At 44.0% G+C, this 21,811-nt stretch overlaps 1 protein-coding gene across 4 annotated transcripts in view; it reads left to right on the top strand.

The window, feature by feature from the left end:
* The first annotated feature begins 7,256 nt into the window (after positions 1-7,256).
* arrb2a (arrestin, beta 2a) overlaps positions 7,257-21,811 on the top strand; it is a 52,269-nt gene continuing 37,714 nt past the window's right edge. For all 4 annotated transcript variants that reach the window (XM_084319624.1, XM_084319625.1, XM_084319626.1 and 1 more), the window contains exon 1: positions 7,257-7,400. In XM_084319624.1, coding sequence (XP_084175750.1) covers positions 7,378-7,400 — 23 coding nt within the window. In that variant the 5' untranslated portion in view covers positions 7,257-7,377. The remainder of the gene's footprint in view (positions 7,401-21,811) is intronic.

A 21,811-nucleotide genomic window follows, 5' to 3' on the forward strand; every position in this document is an offset into this window, starting at 1 on the left:
TTCAGACAGTAAAAAAGTTAAAAAAATAAAGACCAAACACTATACAAAATATACAAACTAGTATAGTACACAATGCAAACAAATGCAAAGATGAGTTAGAGAGGTAGTGCAAATCTTTTACTAATAAATAGATACAATATGGTGTAGTGTTTAAAGTGAATGTTAAAGGTGAGTGTTATTCCATACACATGGAATATGTATCTCGATACGATAGAGGGCACACATTGTGAAAACAAAGAACAATTTATCGCCTAATAGAGGCCTTGCACAGAGTGTTTAGAATGCCCATTTCTCCTTGTTAGGGACCAAGCAGTGAGACAATGAGGAAACAGGAGTTGTAGATGAAAACTGGGTTTTTATTTACCCACAAGGTGCAAAACCATTGCAAACCAAGATTTTGATAACTAGGCCTATAGATGGGTTTCTCGTCCATGTCAGACTCAGCAAGGAGGCCAAAAGGAACGTAATAATCCTGGTCAGAACAATGGGGCAGACTGTATAGAAGATACTTTGTAGGACATGACCTTGAGAACATTTGAAACTGTTTGGGGAGAGATTTCACACAGACACAACCAGGAATGAGGAAGATATGGATAGTGGTTTACCATTGTATCTCTTTGTTCCTGGATTGTAGCCAGCTCTTCATAACAACTCATCAACAATAGTCTTCCGGGATTCTGAAATCGGGGAGGAGATAGCGGGGGGAGCAAATGAATGAATGTGGATGAGAGCCGTGATGTAAGTGATTGCAGCTACGGCTGTGGGGGTGCTGGAGACATGATCGAATAGACTTGTATGCGCCTGAATCTCCTGAACACGGCGCAACCCATTCCTAATCGATCAGAACTAAATCGGCAGAGAAAAAGCGCATTTTTAAGCACCTATTCCCCATGCACATGCGCAGATTGCCCACGGATTGTGACGCCACGCACACCCGCCCTGGACTGTTCCATCAGAGGGGGGAGCTTCGGTGGTAGTGTGAGTGGCTACAGACCACTGCACTTAAATATAAACATTAGTCTACCTGGAAACTCAATGAGGTAATTGTAGATGTCGCCATAAGACGTGTCTGGCCATTTAGTGGGATCATTGTTTCATTATCCTGTTCGGCTGAAAGGACACTGGCCACCGAAGCTCGCCCCTCTGATGGAACAGTCCAAGGCGGGTGTGCGTGGCGTCACAATCCGTGGGCAATCTGCGCAGCGGCACGTGGTGTAGTGGTTAAACACTGTCGCCTCACAGCAAGAAGGTCCAGGGTTCGATTCCCGCTTGGGGACCAGGTTTCCATGATGCCAGTTACCCAGGCCTTTCTGTGTGGAGTTTGCATGTTCTCCCCGTGCTCGCAAGGGTTTCCCCCCCCCGATAAGATAAACCCAATGGAAAAACATGCACAACAACAAGATCTCCTCCCCGATTTCAATGTAACGCGGAAGTGTAGTGGTCTATTAGGCGCTCTACAAATTAAAGTTATTATTATTATTATCATTCTGTTTACAATTGAACATTCCATGAAAATTATCTATAAATTCTGCATCTTCTGAAACATTTATAAACAGAAAATTCATAAAAAATGTCACCTAAATTTGGTAAATTACAGTAAATATTGCAATTTTGAAACTTTTTTCTTCTCTTAAGTATCATAACGATAGGTTATGTATATAACCTAGTTATATGAGTACTGGCTGAGCGTCCTGCTCTTCGCCATCGAGATATACCTCATCTCCAGTACCTACTGTACTTCATCAACGAATAAAACAAATGCACCCAGCACCTGCCAGGCCCCGCCCTAGTGACGTACTATAAAGCACTAGGCGTGGTCACCACTCGCCCTTCCTCGGAAAACAGTTTCCAATAGAAAGGTTTCCCAAGGGACCTCAGAGCACGCTAAGAGCAGGACGCTCAGCCAGTACTCATATAACTATCGTTATATAGTCGTACTGGCGAATCGCGTCCTGCTCTTTGCCATCGAGATATGGGGACAGAGCAGACGCGAGGACCGACAAATGCACCCCCTGAGGACCCGAAAGCCCACATCATGGGGGGGAGGGGAGTCCCGTCACCCCTCCTTCCTAGTGAAGAGGGGGCGGCAGTCAACTCCACCCAAGTGCGAAAAAGAGGGAACCAGAAACCTCCTAAACGCACAGCACAGGCGGGACCACGTGTGACACAACACATTGTGTTCCACACCCACACACCCCTGCTACCCCACCGAAGGACGGGAAGCAGGAGAGGTTCCAGACCACAGAACCGCCTGGGAGACAGAACCCCTGGTCATGTCCATGAGGTAAAACCTTATGAAGGGACCCGGTGAGGACCATGAAGCCGCAGCACAGATGTCCTCCACCGAGGCCCCACCTAACAGGGCGGCAGAGGCCGCCACCCCACGAGTGGAGTGCGCCCTGACGCCCCCAGGGGGGGCCAGCCCAGCCAACGTGTAGCAAAAGGCAATGCCCTCGCACAACCAATGGGACAGGCGCTGTTTCGACAGTGCCTTACCAGCACGAGAGCCACCGTAACAGATAAAGAGCTGATCGGTAGCCCTGAGGCCCTGAGTACGGCTGAGGTAAATCCCCAAAGCCCGGACCGGACATGACAGGTGAAGGCCCGCCTCCAACTCACTAGCGTGAGGAGGCGGATGAAACGCCTGAACCATAATATCCCTGGAGCGGAAAGAACTCCGGATATTTTTTGGCACGAAGGCTGGATTAGGCCGCAGAGTGGCACCGCTATCGAAACGAATAGACAGACACTCAGGCCGCACAGAGAGAGCACAAAGCTCACCCACGCGCTTAGCGGAGGTGATGGCCAGCAAGAACGCAGTCTTGAACGACAGCTGTTCCAAAGGCGCTTGCTCAAGAGGCTCAAACGGGGCCTTGGACAACCGACCGAGGACCAATTGAAGATCCCAACTCGGAGCCAGAGAGCGTGTCACTGGCTTAAGGCGCCGAGCGCCAAGCAGGAAACGCTTCACAAGAGGGTGGCTGAACAACACAACACCCTCAAACCCCTCATGATAAGAGGATATAGCCGCAGAATATACCCTCACTGTCGAAGCCGACAGTCTATCAAGGAGAGACTGAAGGAAAGTAAGGACAGCATCCAGGGGGCAGGACACCGGGTCCCGGCCCCCCACCTTACACCACTCTTGGAACATACACCACCTACCCGCGTAAAGCGCGATAGTGGAGGGAGCACGCGCATTCCGGATGGTGTCAACCACAGAAGGGTCCATCCTCTCCAGACTCACCCTCTCACCAGCCAAACCATCAGAGGCTGGCCCAGCACAGGGGGCAGCCACAGCGACCTCGCCGCTTGAGAGAGGGCCCGCGATGACCAATGAACAGGCCACGGCGGGGTTACCAATAGCTGGATCAGGACCGGGAACCACACAGCTGTGCCCCGGTCCGGCGCAACCAGGATCACGGTCCTGTGCTCCCACCGTACCCGCTCCTACAAATGACCTACCAGGTGTGTGGGGGGAAAGGCATACAGTAGCCCGGGCGGCCATGGATACACTGAGACGGCATCCACCCCCAAGGGAGGATTGTCTCCCCGGCTGACCGAGAACCACAAGGGGCACTTGTGAGATCGTCTGCTCGCAAACAGATCCACTGAAGCTTCCCCGAAGCGATCCCAGATCTGCCTGACTATGTCTTGGCGCAGTTCCCACTCGTCGTGATGAGGACCGCCCCGTGACATCATATCCGTGCCCACATTCTCCTTGCCAGGGATGTGGAGCGCCCTCAGACTGCGCAGATTGCGAGACGCCCATAGCCAGAGCCCGACCGCCGCCCGGTGCATACGGGTGGAGCGTACTCCACCCTGCCTGTTGATATACGCCGCTGCTGTCATACTGTCCGTCCTGACCAAAACGTGCTCGCCTACCACCAAGTGGGCGAGCCGTCTGAGGACCAGGAGGACCGCCTTCAATTCCAACACATTGATGTGCAGGGTAGACCGGGCAGCATGGATCGTCCAGCTGCCCCCTACTGCGTCGGTCCGACATGTCCCCCCCCATCCCGTGAGGGAAGCGTCGGTGAAGACCGTGACGTGTGAACGCCTGCTGCCCATGGGGACCCCGATGGTGAGGACACCAGTCCTCCTCCAGTGGGCGAGATCCCCCCGTATCGACAAAGGAACCGTCAACCGTTTCCACTTGTCCCTCACTGGGTCTATTCTCATGAAGAGGAGGCCAAGAGGGACCACAGCGTGAGCAGATGCCATCATACCGAGCAGGCGCATCACCTGCAGCGCCGTGACCGTCCCTCCAGGACGGAAACCCCCGAGCGCGTGGAGGATAGACACCCTCCGTTGCTCCGAGAGGGTTACCCTCATGGGTCTTGAACCATGCCCAAATACTCCACCTGTTGACTGGGAAGAGGCGTACTCTACTTCCAGTTCACAGCAAAACCCAGCCTGGTGAGGAATTCCACCACCAGCCTGGTATGAGACCTGGCGACCTCCTCCGACCGGCTGTTGTTGAGATAGAAAATAATTCGTATCCCCTGACGACGTAGAGGCTCCAGCGCAGTCTCTACGCACTTGGTGAATGTGCGGGGAGCCAGAGAGTAGCCGAACGGCAACCTCTGGTATTCGTACACTACGCCCTGAAATAGGAACCGTAGGAACTTCCTGTGAGGAGGGAAAATCGGGATGTGAAAATACGCATCCTACAGGTCTATGGAGGTGAACCAGTCTCCCACCCTGACAGCAAGTAGCAGGTGTTTGACGGTCAACATTCTGAATGGTCTCGCCACAATCAGACGATTGAACGCGGACAGATCCAGTATAGGTCTGACACCTCCCGTTTTTTTGGGCACCAGAAAATAATGGGAGTAGATGCCTGACATTGCGTCCTCTCTCGGGACCACGACTACGGCCTGCTTCGCCAACAGAGATTGGATCTCGTCGGCCAGAGCTGTCACTGCTGCTGACCCTGACAATAGGGTCTGCACCAAACCTAAAAACGGAGGGTGGGGTTATGCGAACTGCAAAACAAGCCCCCGCCTCAACGTTCTCTCTACCCATCTCGACATATGGCACTCTTGTAGCCATATGTGATAATAATCCCAGAGCGCACCCGCCGTCAACTGACGCTGGGCCGCAAGGAACAGTAGATAGGCGGCCCGGTCCCTCCCGCTGTGCGTAGCCTCTGAACCCGCCAAAGCGGACAGGGCGTTCGCACCCAAGGGGGGACCCCGACAGAAAGGGCCGGTTTGATACGGGAGAAGCTGACATCAAACTAGGTGACACAATGAAGGCTCGCGGCCCGCAGTCAAAGGAAAACGATCAGAGCCCCTTTTCCGCTGGTGACGGGGGAAGGAGTGATCGGTGAGCGGGCTGCTCGCGGCAGAACGGCGACGGCTTGTATATTCCAAGCCGAGCACATCCAACATGGCCGATCCCTCGGCCGCCAAGGCTATCGGCCTTGTGGACACCTGTTGACTCGACGCCCAGGGTACCACTGGCGGGGGAAACATGGCCGCCTGTCGAGGGCCTCGCCACAGTCGCTGACGAGGCCGTGCTCCAACATCTGGCTGCATAGCGTGAGGCGGTGTGGGACCTAGGTCAACAACCGCCCGCGTCTCCGCAGAACAACCAAAGAGTCCTTCCGCGGAAAGAGGAGCTGTGAGGAGAAGAAACCTTTCTTCCTCCCCAAGAGGAGACTGCTCCAACCAGAAATGCCTATTAACAAGCGTTGATAGCATCCTAATCCTCCCCGCAGTTATAGCTTGCGACTGAGTCAAGATCTCTATAACACCAAAAACATGCTAAATGTTTTCAGCGTCGGCTGGTCCTGTAGCCCCACTACCCGACGCTAATGTGGACAGAAAAACAGTCAGCTGAGCCACAACACTGGCCGCCGCTAAATTCCATCCTGTAGCAGTATAACTCTCATCAGTCCATACTGCCACCTGCCGGGCCGACTTGCTCTCAAGCGTCGGCTTCCGGGTGGGACACTGTTCAACCCCGCCGGGGCACAGGATCGATGCTACCTGGCTCTCTAGCCACGGCACACCCGCCCTGCGCCCTGTTGTCAACCCATTCACCCATAAAAAGGGTAAATAAGACTCAGCAAAACCCCCCACATTAGCTACCGACTGACCTTCATCAATGAACCGGTTAAGAGGAGGGAAAAGCAGTGACATCCCACGGCGGGGAACATTAAAACAGTGACCCAGCATTATAGCATTAGTGTTAGCAGCGCGCTCCAAGATCGCCTGGAAAACGTCCAACTCAGAGGGACGTTCACCAAGACATCCCGCCCCTGGCGCCGACACACAACTCGGTTGTGTAACAAAACAACCAGCAGCATTACTAACACCAGCATTAATGCCTGATGACACAGAGCCTACCTGTGTACGAGCCGGCTCGATAGCCAAACCTTGCACGCTGTCCCTCGATCTGCTGCCACAAGACGAGGAAACACCAGGATAGACCCGACGTGTCGTTGGAACATGCCGCGAAGATTCCAGGGGTAGGCAAATCTCCGGTAAGCACTCAACATTGCGCAATTTCTCTAAACTTTTCATTACACTAGTTCACAGGGTGCAAGCATCCGCCATGATGGAAACGAAATAGAGGAAGGGCGAGTGGTGACCACGCCTAGTGCTTTATAGTACGTCACTAGGGCGGGCCTGGCAGGTGATGGGTGCATTTGTTTTATTCGTTGATGAAGTACAGTAGGTACTGGATATGAGGTATATCTTGATGGCGAAGAGCAGGACGCGATTCGCCAGTACGACTATATAACTGGATTCAGTATCCCGAATAACCCCCAAAACAACTCAAACATTGTTGAAATTGATCAAGTAGTTTCTGAGATTTGGCCATTTAGGCGATTATGCAAATATATGCTAATTATGCAAATAAAAAAAGTTGCCCAACATTTACAATTTAGCATCCGGTGTTGCAGAACACCGGCCGTTTCTGAGTGCTGGGGATCCGTACTATCCATATCCATCATAAAACTTTGGTGGTTCCGAAATTTCCGGGTTCACAATGGGGCTCTATGGGATGGCAAATAGACTAAATGGTTATGGTAGTAGACCAATGTGCGGCACATTATGTGCCAATACATGAATCTGATACAGCCATACTGGACACAGAAAGAGTACACAAAATGTATCCCGTGTGGTGGGCAGTGGTCTCTACACGGTTTTCCCGCCTCTCGATGATACTCGCTGTGACGTCGCGTTGATGTCAGGAAGTAGAGGGGCGATGAGACATCTCGCTCGCTTCTCTGTCTCGGGTTGTGTACAGATGTGAAGGAGGAACAGAAGAACACCACGGCTTGGAATAATAATCTAAAGAGACAGACACCGTCAATTCCACTCTCATTTGTTGGGCATTGTCTACCATAAGGCTGCCGATGAGATGGGGGACAAGGCGGGCACCAGGTATGACCATCACCACCATGGAATACAGGAATAATGATTGTTAATAATGTCACCCTAACGTCGTTGTGTGGGTTTAATAACTCCAGTCAACCACACGCACTGGATCTCACGCACTTGCTAGCTCAGCTGTGGCCAGACCGTTCATTAACGTTATGCGTTTTCTCCCTGTGTTTGCGCGGGAGAGGTTTCGATTTGGCTTGTAAATAATGTTATAACTTGACTTTAAATGAGTGTTCAGATGCCGCTCTCTGGCTAATTTTAACGGCTAGATTGGCCTCTTTTCTCTCGATGTGTCGGCTAGCAGCAGCACAGCTGGGTGGGGTTAGCAGCAGCGGCGCTCACTACGAGCTAATTAGCTCTCAGCTAACGTGTTGAGTCGTGTGCTGCTTGTTGTTGTTGTGACTGATGATAATCATATAGCTTTCAATTTAGTAGGATAGGTCGGGCTGATCATTGTTGTGTCGGGGTTAGCTAACCTAACGTCACTAGGTGAACGTGTGTGTGAACTTGACAGCGTTATGTTTTATGATGAATTGAAAATGGGGGACCCTGATGTAAACAAGACAAACGTCTTTCTCTGGTCTGCATCCCCTTAACAATTGTGTGTATTGAGCTGTACTGTACTGTACCCATTCTGCAATCTGTTAATAAAGTTTTCAATCAATCAATGTTGATGCCTGCAGGTTTGTTTCTTTGCAGAGTGATAACGTTAGTTAACTAATGCAGGTTTGTTGACAAATAAAGCTACACAACTCAGATATGTTATTCCAGTGTGTGGACTTCAAAGATGCTGTTGCATTGAAAATAATACTGTTACTTTGTGGGAAATGATTTCCCCTACAGTAGTAACTGTCATAGTAGATGCACATACTATGTCCAGTTCATTATTTTGACACTGCTGGATTAGATTCTATTTTCATCATGCAAAAATATATTTAGTAGTACAATGTATGGAATCACGGTAATAGATGACCCCCTGACTGACCTCTGTTATTTTACCGAGGTGTTTTGAGATTACATTTTTGACCCGCCCATAGAATAGACTTTTATTTCAGACATTTATGATCCAACATTATTGTTTCAAATGACACCTAAAACTAAGTCATAACATCACCAAATGTACTGCCGATGTATGGAATCATATATTGTACTACTAAAATATATTTTTGCATGATAAATAGAATCTAATCCAGCAGTGTAAAAATAATGAACTGGACATAGTATGTGCATTAGTTACTTACTACTATGTGAGGGGAAATCATTTCCCACAAAGTAACAGTATTATTTTCCATGCACAGCATCTTTGAAGTCCACACAATGGCAATGCATTCAAAACCACCCTGTATTGATTCTACTACTGCCGAAAACTACTTCCGGCTAGAATTACAAAGTAGTTTGATTCCCCCTGAATTAGTACCATCAGGGGGCCTCTATCTTCACCAGATTATTACTTTGCGCCGGAATTGTCACATTACAAATTACACACGGCGTATTAACACTCCATTACAGCCACTGATGACGACATCCGCGATTATTACAAATCACTGGACGCCGGCGAGTGATTGATTGATTGAAAACTTTATTAACAGATTGCAGAATGGGTACAATACAGTACAGCTCAATACACACAATTGTTAAGGGGATGCAGACCAGAGAAAGACTTTCGTCTGGTTTATCATCAGGGTCCCCCATTTTCAATTCATCATAAAGAAAGAAGCGAGAACAGGGATTTTCTTGTGTTTTGCTGTTAGGATTAGGATTAGCATGGTAAGTGTTCTAGATTCGTCTAAATTGGATTATTATAGACAATTAGACATCAAGCACACTAGTGGCATATAGTTCTGTTTCAGTTTTTCTGCTCATCTGGGAAGTCAAAGCTTTTTAATTCCCCCCCCCCCCCCCATCGCTTCACAGTTGTCTAAGAAGTGTTATCAATTTGCTCTGAATAGTTTCCTTTACTGGTTTTTATACATCTCCACCATTCATCTTCATTGCAACTTCACACCATATCCACCACCTGCGAGGCCCATTTTCTTTTTAAAGCATATGGAAACAAACCTCTTGCAGACTTTTCACAGTAATTTATGTCTTGCGTTCCGTACTTGTAACTGTTTTACATTGAGCATAACGTCTGTCTTGCAAAAACATTGTATCCACAATTTGTACCTTTTTTTGTTTTGTTCTGTCCTGTAATTGACAGCTGAGAGTCTATTGTAACATAAAGTCCACAGTCTTGTGTAGAGAAAAGTCCATGATCTTGAGGCCAAGACGAGCCAAAGATAATGAATTGCATTATAAAATAAAAACGGATAAAGGAATCAAAGGGTACATTTCCAGACTCCTTAACACATTGGTCGCCAAGAACGAGTTACGCCGTTTTTGCCCGCCATGCGTTTGTACGCCAAGAACGAGTTACGCCGTTTTTGGGATCAATATTTCATTTTTTCGCCATGGCATTCATAATTCATCCAGCCAACCTCCGGACTGCAGCGGGACGCTGTATGAGATTGCAACTCCTCAATACCGCCGCCTGGTGGATGGTCGGGCGAGTTACACTCTCGCCAAAACCGGAAGTGGCGCTGGTGCATCGAGGAAATCCCTCCGGCAGCAATATCTTGTTACGTGGATCGAGACAAACACTATAGTGCATTTGGATCGCTTTCTAAACTTAATAATCGATATGATTTCGGCGTTTATTGCGCCATACAAATGGATCTAGGAGATCGGCGTCAAATAATTGGGATCTTTTTCCTCCAGTCTCATCGTCGAACGGTAAGAGGACAGTAACGTTATTTTCAGCCCGATTGTTTATTCATTTCACTGCAAACCATCTGATCAATATATCAACCCATACTAAATAAAGCCGTTACTGACGAATTATAAACGACCCCCCCCCCCCTTTCCTTCACGCATGATGAAGCATAATGTATACCGATCATATACATTTTAAATTTTTTAATATAGCGTGTATAGGAAAGAAACGCCAATCGATAATCTATCATATGCGTCAGGGCTTATAACTCTCGTTTTTGGAATTACAGCAGAAAAGCTTAAAAAGTTTCTGACTTTTATCGCCATTTACTTATGTCCTCGTATAAGGACCTCCCCCTGGATACGATTTGGAGAAAGGATGTCCCGGAGTTGGATGTAGATTTTGATTGGGATGCAGTCTGGGAGAATGTCCGGCTATCCTCATGCAACCCAGATCACCAACAGATTCATCTAAATTTTGTTCACAGGACTTATCTGACCCCTAGACGATTGAATCGAATGGGTCTCAGACCTGACTCTCGATGTACCTTATGTCCAAACGGTGCCACAGGAACATTTATGCATATGTACTGGGAATGCCCTCCTGATTTGATTTGATTTTTATTTAGTACATACAATTTATAAAAAAAACAAGGGGTACAAGGATAACATGTGAAAGTCTGTCGACTTGTTTCCAACATGGTCCCAAGAAGAATACAATAAATCACAAAGAAAGAGTTAAGAAGATAAGATAGATACAACAAGTAGATAAAATAGACAACACAATTTTCTGAAAGAGCCTCATTACAGCATGTCATGTTCCTGTTCTTCAAGAGTGGTGGCCAGGCAAGCACCCTCTGCAACCTATTGTTGCAGATGTCGCTTCACACCCCTCTTGAAGACAGCCATTCTGTGAATAGGAACCCTTTCTAGGCTCATAAAGAGCTGTCCAGACCGTAACTGTCGTCCGTGGACCTGGCCACACAGGACAATGCGAGAGCATAAATATCTGGGGGCAGATCCATTTAACATTTTATACATATGTCCCAGTTTCAGAAAGGAGACCCTCTGCTCCACAGGGAGCCATCCCACCTCATTGAAGTGACATGGCTCAATATGGGTTTGAGGTGGCAGATTTAGGACCAATCGTATGGTCTTATTTTGGCTGGTTTGTAGCCTGTTTACTTTCCACTGTAACACGGTACACCACTATACCAGTACGTACATGCATAATCATATTGGCTGATTGAGCTCTTTTGGGAAAATGTTACCTCTCAGCTCTCAGATATTTTCTCTCTGACCATACCAGTTTCTCCTTCTGTATTGCTACTGAATGACGTTTCTCAATTACCGACCTCTACACATGTGAAAAGACTGATTCTAGCCGGCCTCACAGCCGCCAACATTTTTATTTCCTCACGATGGATACACCCAGACAAACTCTGCCCGAAGGTATGGATTCTTACTTATGTCGATGTGATCTACTTGGAGATATCCACGGCACGTGTTATAGGGGTAAATTAGTCTAACATTGCGATCTGGGTGGCTGCTGCTGCAAAGCTAAAAGAGCGCATATAACTGATTACTATATTTTGTATGTAACCCATGTTAAGGTCCTGGGGTGGGTGGGGGGGGGGGGGAGCGAGAGAGTGCCCATGTCTAGTGTCTACTTGTTTTTTCTTTTTGTGTGTTTTTTGTATCCATCTCTATTATTGTCTTGTCATTATTGTAATAAGTTACTGTCCTGTGATATCTTTTTATGTATTATTATTGTATTGTGTTGTGTCTTGTTTCATGTGAAAACAAAAAAAAAAGATTTGGTCACAAAAAAAATACATATAGTTACAATAGACTATAATCTAAATGTAATCTAACTGTCTTTATACCTGTATCACTGTATATTAACTCTGTACATACATCTGATTAGCACTACACCTAGTAGTATTCATTTATATAATCACCTGTAGTGTACATTGTATATTACTATTGCACTTTACTGCTACATTTTCACTCTGGTTGGATGCCTAACCTCTTTTCGTTGTACTTTACTTGTGCTGTATAATGACAATACATTTGAATCTAATTTAATCGATCATCAATCAAAAAAGTCACCTGTACCAGTTGTAATGATTAACGTTACATTACCTCTACTCGAAAAGGGTGTCTTGGTGAAGCCAGGAGTGTTTGGGTCCATGACATGTAGCACAACTCAGTTGGCCACAACATCCCTATCAATAGCTCATGAACGTTAGTACGTTACACAAAGTGGGCGAAATGTTGTTGGCACAATTTGGGAATGCACAAACTTTTATTTTTCTTCACTCAATTTAGTCGGTATGCCAATTTCCTTCCTGGTCGTTGTGTGCATTGCCCTACTATTGGTCGCCAGCTGCTTCTTTTCACCTGACAGCGAGGAGTTTTACTGGGAGAACGTAACGCGTGCAGAGGTTCACACTATTTCCCCCAGATCCCCTCCCTGCTCAACAGGCACCCTGCCCGAGTGCTCGACCAGTAGGAGTCGCTCTTTGCAATGACCGCTGGCGCTCATACCCCACCGGGTTATGACAAACACTGCCAATTGTGTTCATAGGGACGACTGATCTAGCCGGAGATACCGCTGGCGCTGACAGCTGGATTAGAACCCAACAAACTATTGTTTTTATCTTTTATATAACACTATGTATTCCAACGCAACAAACATTTTGTGGTACTGTTAGCGATTCTATCCATAGAATCCTATGCTCTCATGCTCCGACTTCCACTGTTTTGTTTTTCTACTGCACACTAGGGCTGTCAACGAATATATTCTATATTCGAATTAATAATCGAATTGTTAAAAAAAATACATTAGATTGTAAAATTGTATATTCGAATTGTGTGAATTGTGTTAAAAAATTAAAACAGCCCCGGCGCTCTCACTCTCGACTTCTCGCGTGTGTCTGAACATGCTGCATGACGGACAGGAGAGACGTGACAGCTATATCATGATGGGATATCACTGCGCCCTTTACGTGCACCTAACGTCCACACTAATACAACAAATTGTCTATAGTCACCACCGCAACACTTCCGGTATTCTGAAATCATGGGAGAGAGAGCGGGGGGAGAAAATGAATGAATGTGGACGAGAGCCATGACATTAAGTGGTTGTAGCTACGGCTGTGGGGGTGCTGGAGACATGATCCAATAGACTTTTATACGCCCGAGTCTCCTGAACATGGAGCGACCAATCCCAAGTCGATCGCCACTTTCTCGGCCGAGCAATAGTCACTTTTCCGCACCTACTCCTGAACTCCTCGGCAGAGAAAGTGCCGATCGACTTGGGATTGGTCGCTCCGTGTTCAGGAGACTCATGCGTATAAAAGTATATTTGATCGTGTCTCCAGCACCCCCACAGCCGTAGCTACAACCACTTAATGTCAAGGCTCTCTTCCACATTCATTCATTTTCTCCCCCTGCTCTCTCCTCCGTGAGCTCAATGTAACGCGGAAGTGCAGTGGTCTATTGGCTCGGCAGCCTGGCATTCGTGTGACATCATGTCCGGAATCAACCAGGAAATAGCTCACGGCTAATAGTTGTTGTCGTTGTCGCAAATTGATAATAATCGCAAGATACATTCAGTGCTTGATCTAACTAAATTGATTTATGGTTTGTACGGCGATGGTCTACCGGCAGCTGAACCAGTTAGCGTTAAGTCAGCTAATTTACATGTATCTTTTTGTGTGCTAGTGTTTTGAGAGTTATAGCGTCAAGAATTTAAGTACCCTAACTTTTCCGTTTTTAATAGCACTTTATTGTAAATCATCCCTCAGGGCAAAACGACATTGTTTAGTCACATTTCTAGGAATTGTGTGCCTTAATTGTATTTAAACAAAACATGAAACAAGTATATAGGCTACTGTAGGCTTACTGAACAGATATTGAATAATTAATAATTATTTTGATTACTATTTCACATTTCCAAAAATATATCGTTTGTTTATCACGCCTTTTTCGGAGATGCGCTGCTGTGTATAAATGTCCGTTCTATATACCGTGAACTTTCATTAATTTGATCTTGCTCGAGAGACGGACCCTTTTGAGAGATTGAGATTATACATTATTGTATTTGTATGCTGGTGTAGGTATGTTGATATTTATTTAGTTTAAATAAATGACCTATAGCAGCCTACTAGTTATGTCTCCCGTTGTATTGGTTTGCCCTTTTGTGGACATAATGCGCAACAATAGATATTCGAATGGTTCGAACCTATGTTTTTCCGAATATTCGAATTGTCATTTTTGGCCAATTTTGACAGCCCTACTGCATGCACACACATGCACACACAGAGACTTCTGAGAGTTCTGTTTCAGTGGCAGAAGTCACCAGAGGACTGCTCCGCTGTGAGTTAACGTTAGCAGCTGACTTTAGTTGGGCATACAAAAAAATATTGTTTGGTTCCTGTTGGTTGTCAGTAGGGGTGGGACGATACATCGATCCAGATCGATATATCGATCTATTATCAATAATCAAATAGGATCGATGCAACGTAAAAAGATCGATTCATATTGCGATACTTATTTTGAAAATCCCTCGTATCCGCTCGGCTCGGATCAACAGCACACAGCATTAGCGTCTAGAGCGTCACTAGAGCAAGGCTAGTGTGCCTATTCTGCAACCCAAAACATGTCCCTGCTGTTTTATTCCGCCACTGGTCAAATGCATCTAACCTGCTTTGCAATCCTCGCCATTCCATTATGCCCATGTCGCGTTAAAGATAGAAAATAACGTTACGTTAGCGTAAGCTAACCCAGAGCCATAGGCAGAGAGAAGTGGGGACTGGGAAGGAGGGTGCATTCTCGAAATAGCCCCACTAACAGGATCTGGCCGGTACTGCACCTTTGGACTCCCAATATGCCTTTTCCAGCCAAAATACAGCTCTGTTTATGTTTATTTGGATCCCCATTAGCCACAGCAGTGCTGGGGCTATTCTTCCTGTCTTCTCTGTGACAGTGAATAGGATATTAATATAAAGAGAAAAAAAAAACATTTTTCATTTAAATGTCTGGAAGAGCTCAAAAATTAAAATGTCAAATGATATTTCCATTGCCTTTTTTTTGTTGATTTAAATGTTACTGATTGTGTTAAATGGGCATATAATATCATCTCATATCGATCGCAGGCACCTGAATCGAATCAAATCGTATCGTATCGTGGCAGACTTTGTGATATCGGAAAATATCGTATCGTTGTCCAAAGAATCGATATTGTATCGTATCGTGATGAAACTGGTGATTCCCACCCCTAGTTGTCAGTTAAGGCCATGGGTAGGGAGAGAATTTATTTTATTATTTTTTATTTTATTTTTTCCCACGGCGACTATGGATAGGGAATTTCTTTATTTTATTAAAATGTTCACGACAACATGGATGCATGTACTCTGCCAGCATGTTTAATATCCATAATACTAAAGGTTTGACTAAGATTTTTACGAAACTTAAAAAAAAATATATATATATATTTTTAAACTCATACAATAAATTGGGTCGCGCCTAAATCGGCAGGGTCGGTCGGCAACCGGAACCAAACCATTTTTTCTTTTAGGCCTTAGGGTTTTTAACTTTTTACCCTGACTTGGGCATACAACCATGGCAAGGATGCAGAGCACGTTGGATGCATGGGACCCGTTGGCATGCTCGGAGTTGAATAGCTAGATATTATAGCTTCTAAAATTGAAGGTCCGTGCTGGTCTGTGTGCATTATGAAATGACAATTGTGCATCTTGATTGGAAAAGAAAATGTGGCATTTAGATTTATTTTCTACCATGGCCAATTAGAGCCTAATGTATGGGAAACACGCCTGTCAGCCATGCAGGACAGCCAATAGGGAGAAGGTGTCCCATGACTGGTCTTTCCAAAGACCCAAGAGACGGGACAGTAATATATATATATATATTTGTGGAAAAGGCTCCCTCTTGTCTAGTATATTCCACTCTTATACTAAACATGTAAAGATACCGAATTTTCTTACCGAGTTGATCTAGTGTGAATCGGTACTCTGTAGTACCGATGTAATTTGGTCGGTACCCTTAACCCTTTCACTGCCACACGACAGCCGGTTAACCCTTTCACTGTGACAATACAGAAGGTTAGCCCTTTACTATCACACAACCGACGGCGATGCTCCATCATTAGCATCATTAGCTCCGCATCCGCGGAGCTAATGATGCTAATGATGGAGCATCGCCGTCGGTTGTGTGATAGTAAAGGGCTAACCTTCTGTCGTGTGGCAGTGAAAGGGTTAAAAGTACAGAATTCGGTACCCAACCCTACTATCTACTAGCCTGGAAATGTTGGCCGGATCACTTGACACAGATTCCTGAGTTTACTCCTGTGGTTTTTGATTGAAGTCTTGACAACAAATGTGTCCGTTTTTTGCCATTTCGGCTGGTTTGGTAACTTTTAATGTAGCACTTACTAGTAGAGCCATATGAAATCCGTTTTATTATTTTCCAAATTCCATTTTATTTTTTCCCAAATTCCATTTTTTCCGTTTTAATATTTCAGAATTCTGTATTTTGCCTTTTATGCTCATTTTACCATCAGAAATAGTGTCTAATAAGTGGGAATGAATAAATGTCCACAATTGAATAAGATATAACAGTCCATTTAATGTTTTTAAGTGCTTCAACTCAGAAATACAGTTCAATTTTACACAATATTTTTCAATTAATATTGTGACAAAATAAAAATACATATTTCAAGTGTAAACAATAGATACAGCTAGCTACTACTGATATTATCACAATGACAATGTCAGTAACCTAGCTATATCTATTATATTGTGATGAAATATAGTAATGCATAATCTAGGCACCTTTAGTTTCGTTTATTTCGTTTATAAAGGACAGTGTATAATGGCAATCGTTTGCATTAAACAAATGGATGAGTGCACCAGATTTAGCAAGAAGCTATCATTTCCATCTATAGTCCTATGTACTGTAACGTTTCATAGCTATTTAAGTTTATTTAGATTATAAAGGGCAGTGTATAATGACAATCGTTTGCATTAAACAAATTGATGGGTGCACCAGATTTAGCTAGAACTTCTAGAAGCTATCATTTCCATAGATAGTCCTATAACGTTACATAGCTATTTAAGTGTATTTAGTTTATAAAGGGCAGTCGTTTGCATTAAACAAATGGATGGGTGCACTAGATTTAGTATTAAGTAGTAAGTCACAATAGTGTCGCAAGTGTTTTTGCGGGTCCAGTCCACGGAACGTTGACAGAATTAGCAAAACACCTTATCACCGGAGGCATAAAAGTCATTAGGATACTGTTCTGCTCTGAATTGAGGGCTTATTGTGGAATTGTTTAGCTTCTTGACGAACAATCTGAACAATCTTCTGAAGCAGCCAGACGCTTGAGCACCGCGGCTGTGTTGTGTGTAACACGCTGTAGCGTCCCCGCCTCCCCGGTCGCGTGTGCACCAAACGTTCCACCCAAAAACGAAATTTCAGTCCAGATTAGGCCAAATTCTGCAATATTCCACGTTTTGCAGTTGATTCCATTTTTATTGGTTAATTCCGCGATTCCGTCCGCGATTCCGTGAACGCGGATTTCATATGGCTCTACTTACTAGCCAACTCAGCGCCCACGTTTTTCACAACGACAACAAATCCGGCACTTTGGATTGCCTGTGCATTCATTGCCTGCCCTAGTAGAAGTAGAACTGGGCGGGCTACAATATGATTGGCCCTTAGGTTCTCGGGCTCCTGGCTTCTTGTCTTTTGTATTCCCAGCAGACACTGTAATTGGATGATTTTAATTACTTGATGAATGGTGACAGCCCTGGCATCACTTTTATCTCTGCTGTGGCTCACCGCTGCTGACGGTAGATAAACACTGAACTGTTCTGTTTGCTTTGATGTTGTGGCGATTATCTTCCGTTTCTGCAAAACATTATCGTGCAAACATGGAGGCACATTGGCAGAGTGGTGCGTTGAAGTGAGAGGCTGGCAGCGGCTGGCCTTATCCTGCAGAAGAGTTTGGGTCACTTGTCAAGACCGAGCGACGAGGAAATAAAACGTCCATGATTTGATGTGAAAAGTGGAGGGACCCAAATCGTCATGAGCGCGACCAGTGGCACACCGCTCTTCTCAGTTGGCTTGTTGAGTTGCATGTAAAAATCTTTGTTGTGGTTTGTGACTGGATGATTAACACATTTAGCTGTGCTCTTGGTTTTGGGGTATTTGTGAAAGTCTACAGTCAACACAACAACAAAACAGTCTTACAAGGAGTGTGTGGTCCTTTCTTATGGATGTGAGCCCTGAGAAGGTGTAATTCTTCATGCGTATCCTATGTGCTGAAGCTTAGTGACTGTTGTACAAGGTATACTGTATGCCCATTTAATTCTTGTGCAGCCCACTGCTGTTTTTTTTTACCTCTGCCAAGCCTTTATGTGGATTTGTTCTCCCCATATCTTGAAAAGTAATAATAATAATACACTTTTATTTGTATAGCACCTAGGGCTGTACCGAATGCTTCGAAGCTTCGAAGCTTATAATGTTGACATTCGAATTCTAAATCAACATTCGATTTAAAAAAAAAAAATTGTAAGTATTATTCTTTTTTTATAAATCTTTTTTTGTATACGTCTATTCAATCTGTTTAAACCAATGAGGTTTTTCTTCACAGTTGCAGATAAAGTTTAGGCTACACTAATATTATAATATTATACTATAAGACGTCACCATCACTTTCGTACCAACCGTGCCCTTATTGGATTATTTATATTTGACGAAACTGATGAGTTATATTCATTAAATAAAGTTGATTTAATAAAAAGAAGACTAATTGAATCAGATTAATCACTTTATTCAAATTGAGGTTGAGTTTAAAAAAAAAATTGCTTCACAACAGAAAAAAGGCATTAAAAAAAAAGTGCAGATATAAAATCAGTTTTTCACATTGGGATCTAACATCCCAATAGCCAGCCAGGCCACATTGTTTATGGTTTGATTCAGTTTAAAAAATAGACGATAGTAAAAAAGAGTAAAATAGAATAGTAAAATAGTGCTGCAGTGCAATACAATAGTTCTGGATGACTGTTTAACAGTTTAAAGCCATCTTTACCTTCCCTGTTTGGTATCTACAGTTTAAAACCTGACACTCTTCCTTCCTGTTTGATATCCACAGTTTAAAACCTGACCGTCTTCCTTCCTGTTTGATACCCACTTTGACCCTTAAAACCTCCCTCTCAGAGCGCAGTTCCCTCTCTCAGGGCGCAGTTCTAGGCCTGGGTCCCCTACACAGTTTTAAAGCCTGACAATCTTTCTGCCTGCTTGATACCCACACAGTTCAATACCTGACAGTTTAGAACCTGTAATAAAAAGTAAAATAGAATGGACAGAGTAAAATTATGCAATAGTGCAGTGCAATAAAATAGTTCTGAATGACTGTTTTAGGGCTGACCTTCGAAGCTTTTTTTGGCAATCGAAGCTTCGGGGCCGAGCTTCGATTTTAATTCGAAGCTTCGAAAAAAAATAAAAAAAAAATTAAAAAATTTTTTTTTTTAATTTTTTTTTTTTATTTTTTTTTTTTTTTTTTTTATCTTATGTTGTGGGACTTGTACAGCACTTTCGTAAACGTTGTTGTTTTTAAATGTGCTCTATAAATAAAGTGGGTTGGATTAATTAATTAAGTAGCCCCTTTCGTGACTGACGCATCCAACAAGGTTTCACTCGGCTGTGTGATTTAATTCAAGGTGGATCGCTGTTGTCGTTTGAACAACTTCAGATTTCATGGGAACTACCAATCCCCCAAATCAAGAATGTTTAAGATGAATGAAGTAAGATTTTGATTATTTGAAATATGGCCTGTGTAGACTAAACTATGCACAGAATTATGTCAGTCTACAAGGTCCGAATTCTACATGGTCCGGCAATGTAGACCTTGTAGACTCCACTACAGACCAATTATCAGTGAATGTTCATGCATTTTTAAGAAGGGCAACTTCCACAAAAAAACAAAGAACTCACCAAAACATCTCAGTAGCACCTTATCTAAATGTTATATTTCATATATGGAGATTCATATTTATTTATGTATTGCATGCATTTCTACATTTTATTTCCTATTTTGTTTATTCATCCCAGTATCTTTCTTTCTTATGTGTGGAATTCTACAAGGTGCGCGCACACACACACACACACACCTACACACACACACACACACACTTACATTTAGTCATTTAGCTGACGCTTTTATCCAAAGCGACTTACAAGTTCTGTACGACAAGACAGCAAGAAGGGTACAACTCTATCAGCTGAGTAACAATGTTCATCAAAGTGTTGCGTGTTACAGTGTAGGTTAGTTTATTAGGACAAGTGCATGACAGTAAGGTTAGTCACGGTTAGATATTTTTTTTTTTTTTTTATCATTTCAGATAATGGTTGAAGAAGTGAGTCTTTAGTCGACGGCGAAAGATTGGACGGGATTCGGCTGTCCTAACTGGGATGGGTAGCACACACACACACACACACACACACACACACACACACACACACACACACACACACACACACACACACACACACACACAAATCGAAGTAAAAAAAAAAAATTGAAAAAAAAAAATTTTGAAAAAAGAAATTAATTTTTTTTTTTTTTTTTTTTTTAAACTTCGATTTTTTTTTTAATGTTCGAAGCTTGTGCCATCGAATCGAACGTTCGAAGCTTCGAAGCATTTAAGACAGCCCTAGACTGTTTAACAGTTTAAAACCGTCTTCACCTTCCCTGTTTGATATCCACAGTTTAAAACCTGACAGTCTTCTTTCCTGTTTGATACCCACTTTGACCCTTCGAACCTCCTCAGGGCACAGTTCCCTCTCTCAGGGCGCAGTTCTAGGCCTGGGTCCCCCACACAGTTTTAAAAACCTGACAGTTTAGAACCTGTAATAAAAGAGTAAAATAGTGCAATCTACAGTACAATCCAATCAGCAGCTGAGTGTATTAAAAGGCTATGGTGAAGAGGTATGTTTTTAGCTTATTTAAAAAAATATTTAGAGATCTAGCTTCCCTAATGTCCATAGGTAGTGTGTTCCATAACTTTTGGTGCATATTTTAGCAAGTAATAGCCTGACGGTCACAACACTTGCTGTGAACATTCATGACCCCTAAAACAGTGGTTTCCAACCTTTTTCATATTAAGGGACCCATATTTTGCCATTGTAATTCATTTTACACCGAAGACCCCCACTGCCCCCCATCAACATACAATTACAAAAAAAGGGGAAAAGTCTTTTATGTATGTGGCTTTCCAGTCAAGCTTTCGCTGCTGCAGGGTTTAAATCTGAAAGATTGCCAAATCCTCCGTCATCGCTCTGCAACCTGACGTGTCAATCCTTCAAGTGAAGTTAAATCTACTCTAAAAGTGGAAGTGAAAGCTACTCTGCTGAACAGACCTAAAAATAGCTCTGCGGTCCGTGCAGGCTGGTGCAGACACTTTCAGTTTATAACGTTGTCTGACTAAGTTTTGATAACATGCTTATTATTTAACAACGTTTTTTTTTTTTTTTTTTTTTTTTTTTTAATATATGTGAAAATTAAGTAAATGTTTTTTTTTATTACTAAAGAGAAAAACAAAGTGGGTGCTGTGGGCAAGTAATGTACTGGG

This window comes from Notolepis coatsorum (assembly GCF_963971535.1).
Source record: "Notolepis coatsorum genome assembly, chromosome: 8".
In the NCBI taxonomy this organism is placed as follows: Eukaryota; Metazoa; Chordata; class Actinopteri; order Aulopiformes; family Paralepididae; genus Notolepis; species Notolepis coatsorum.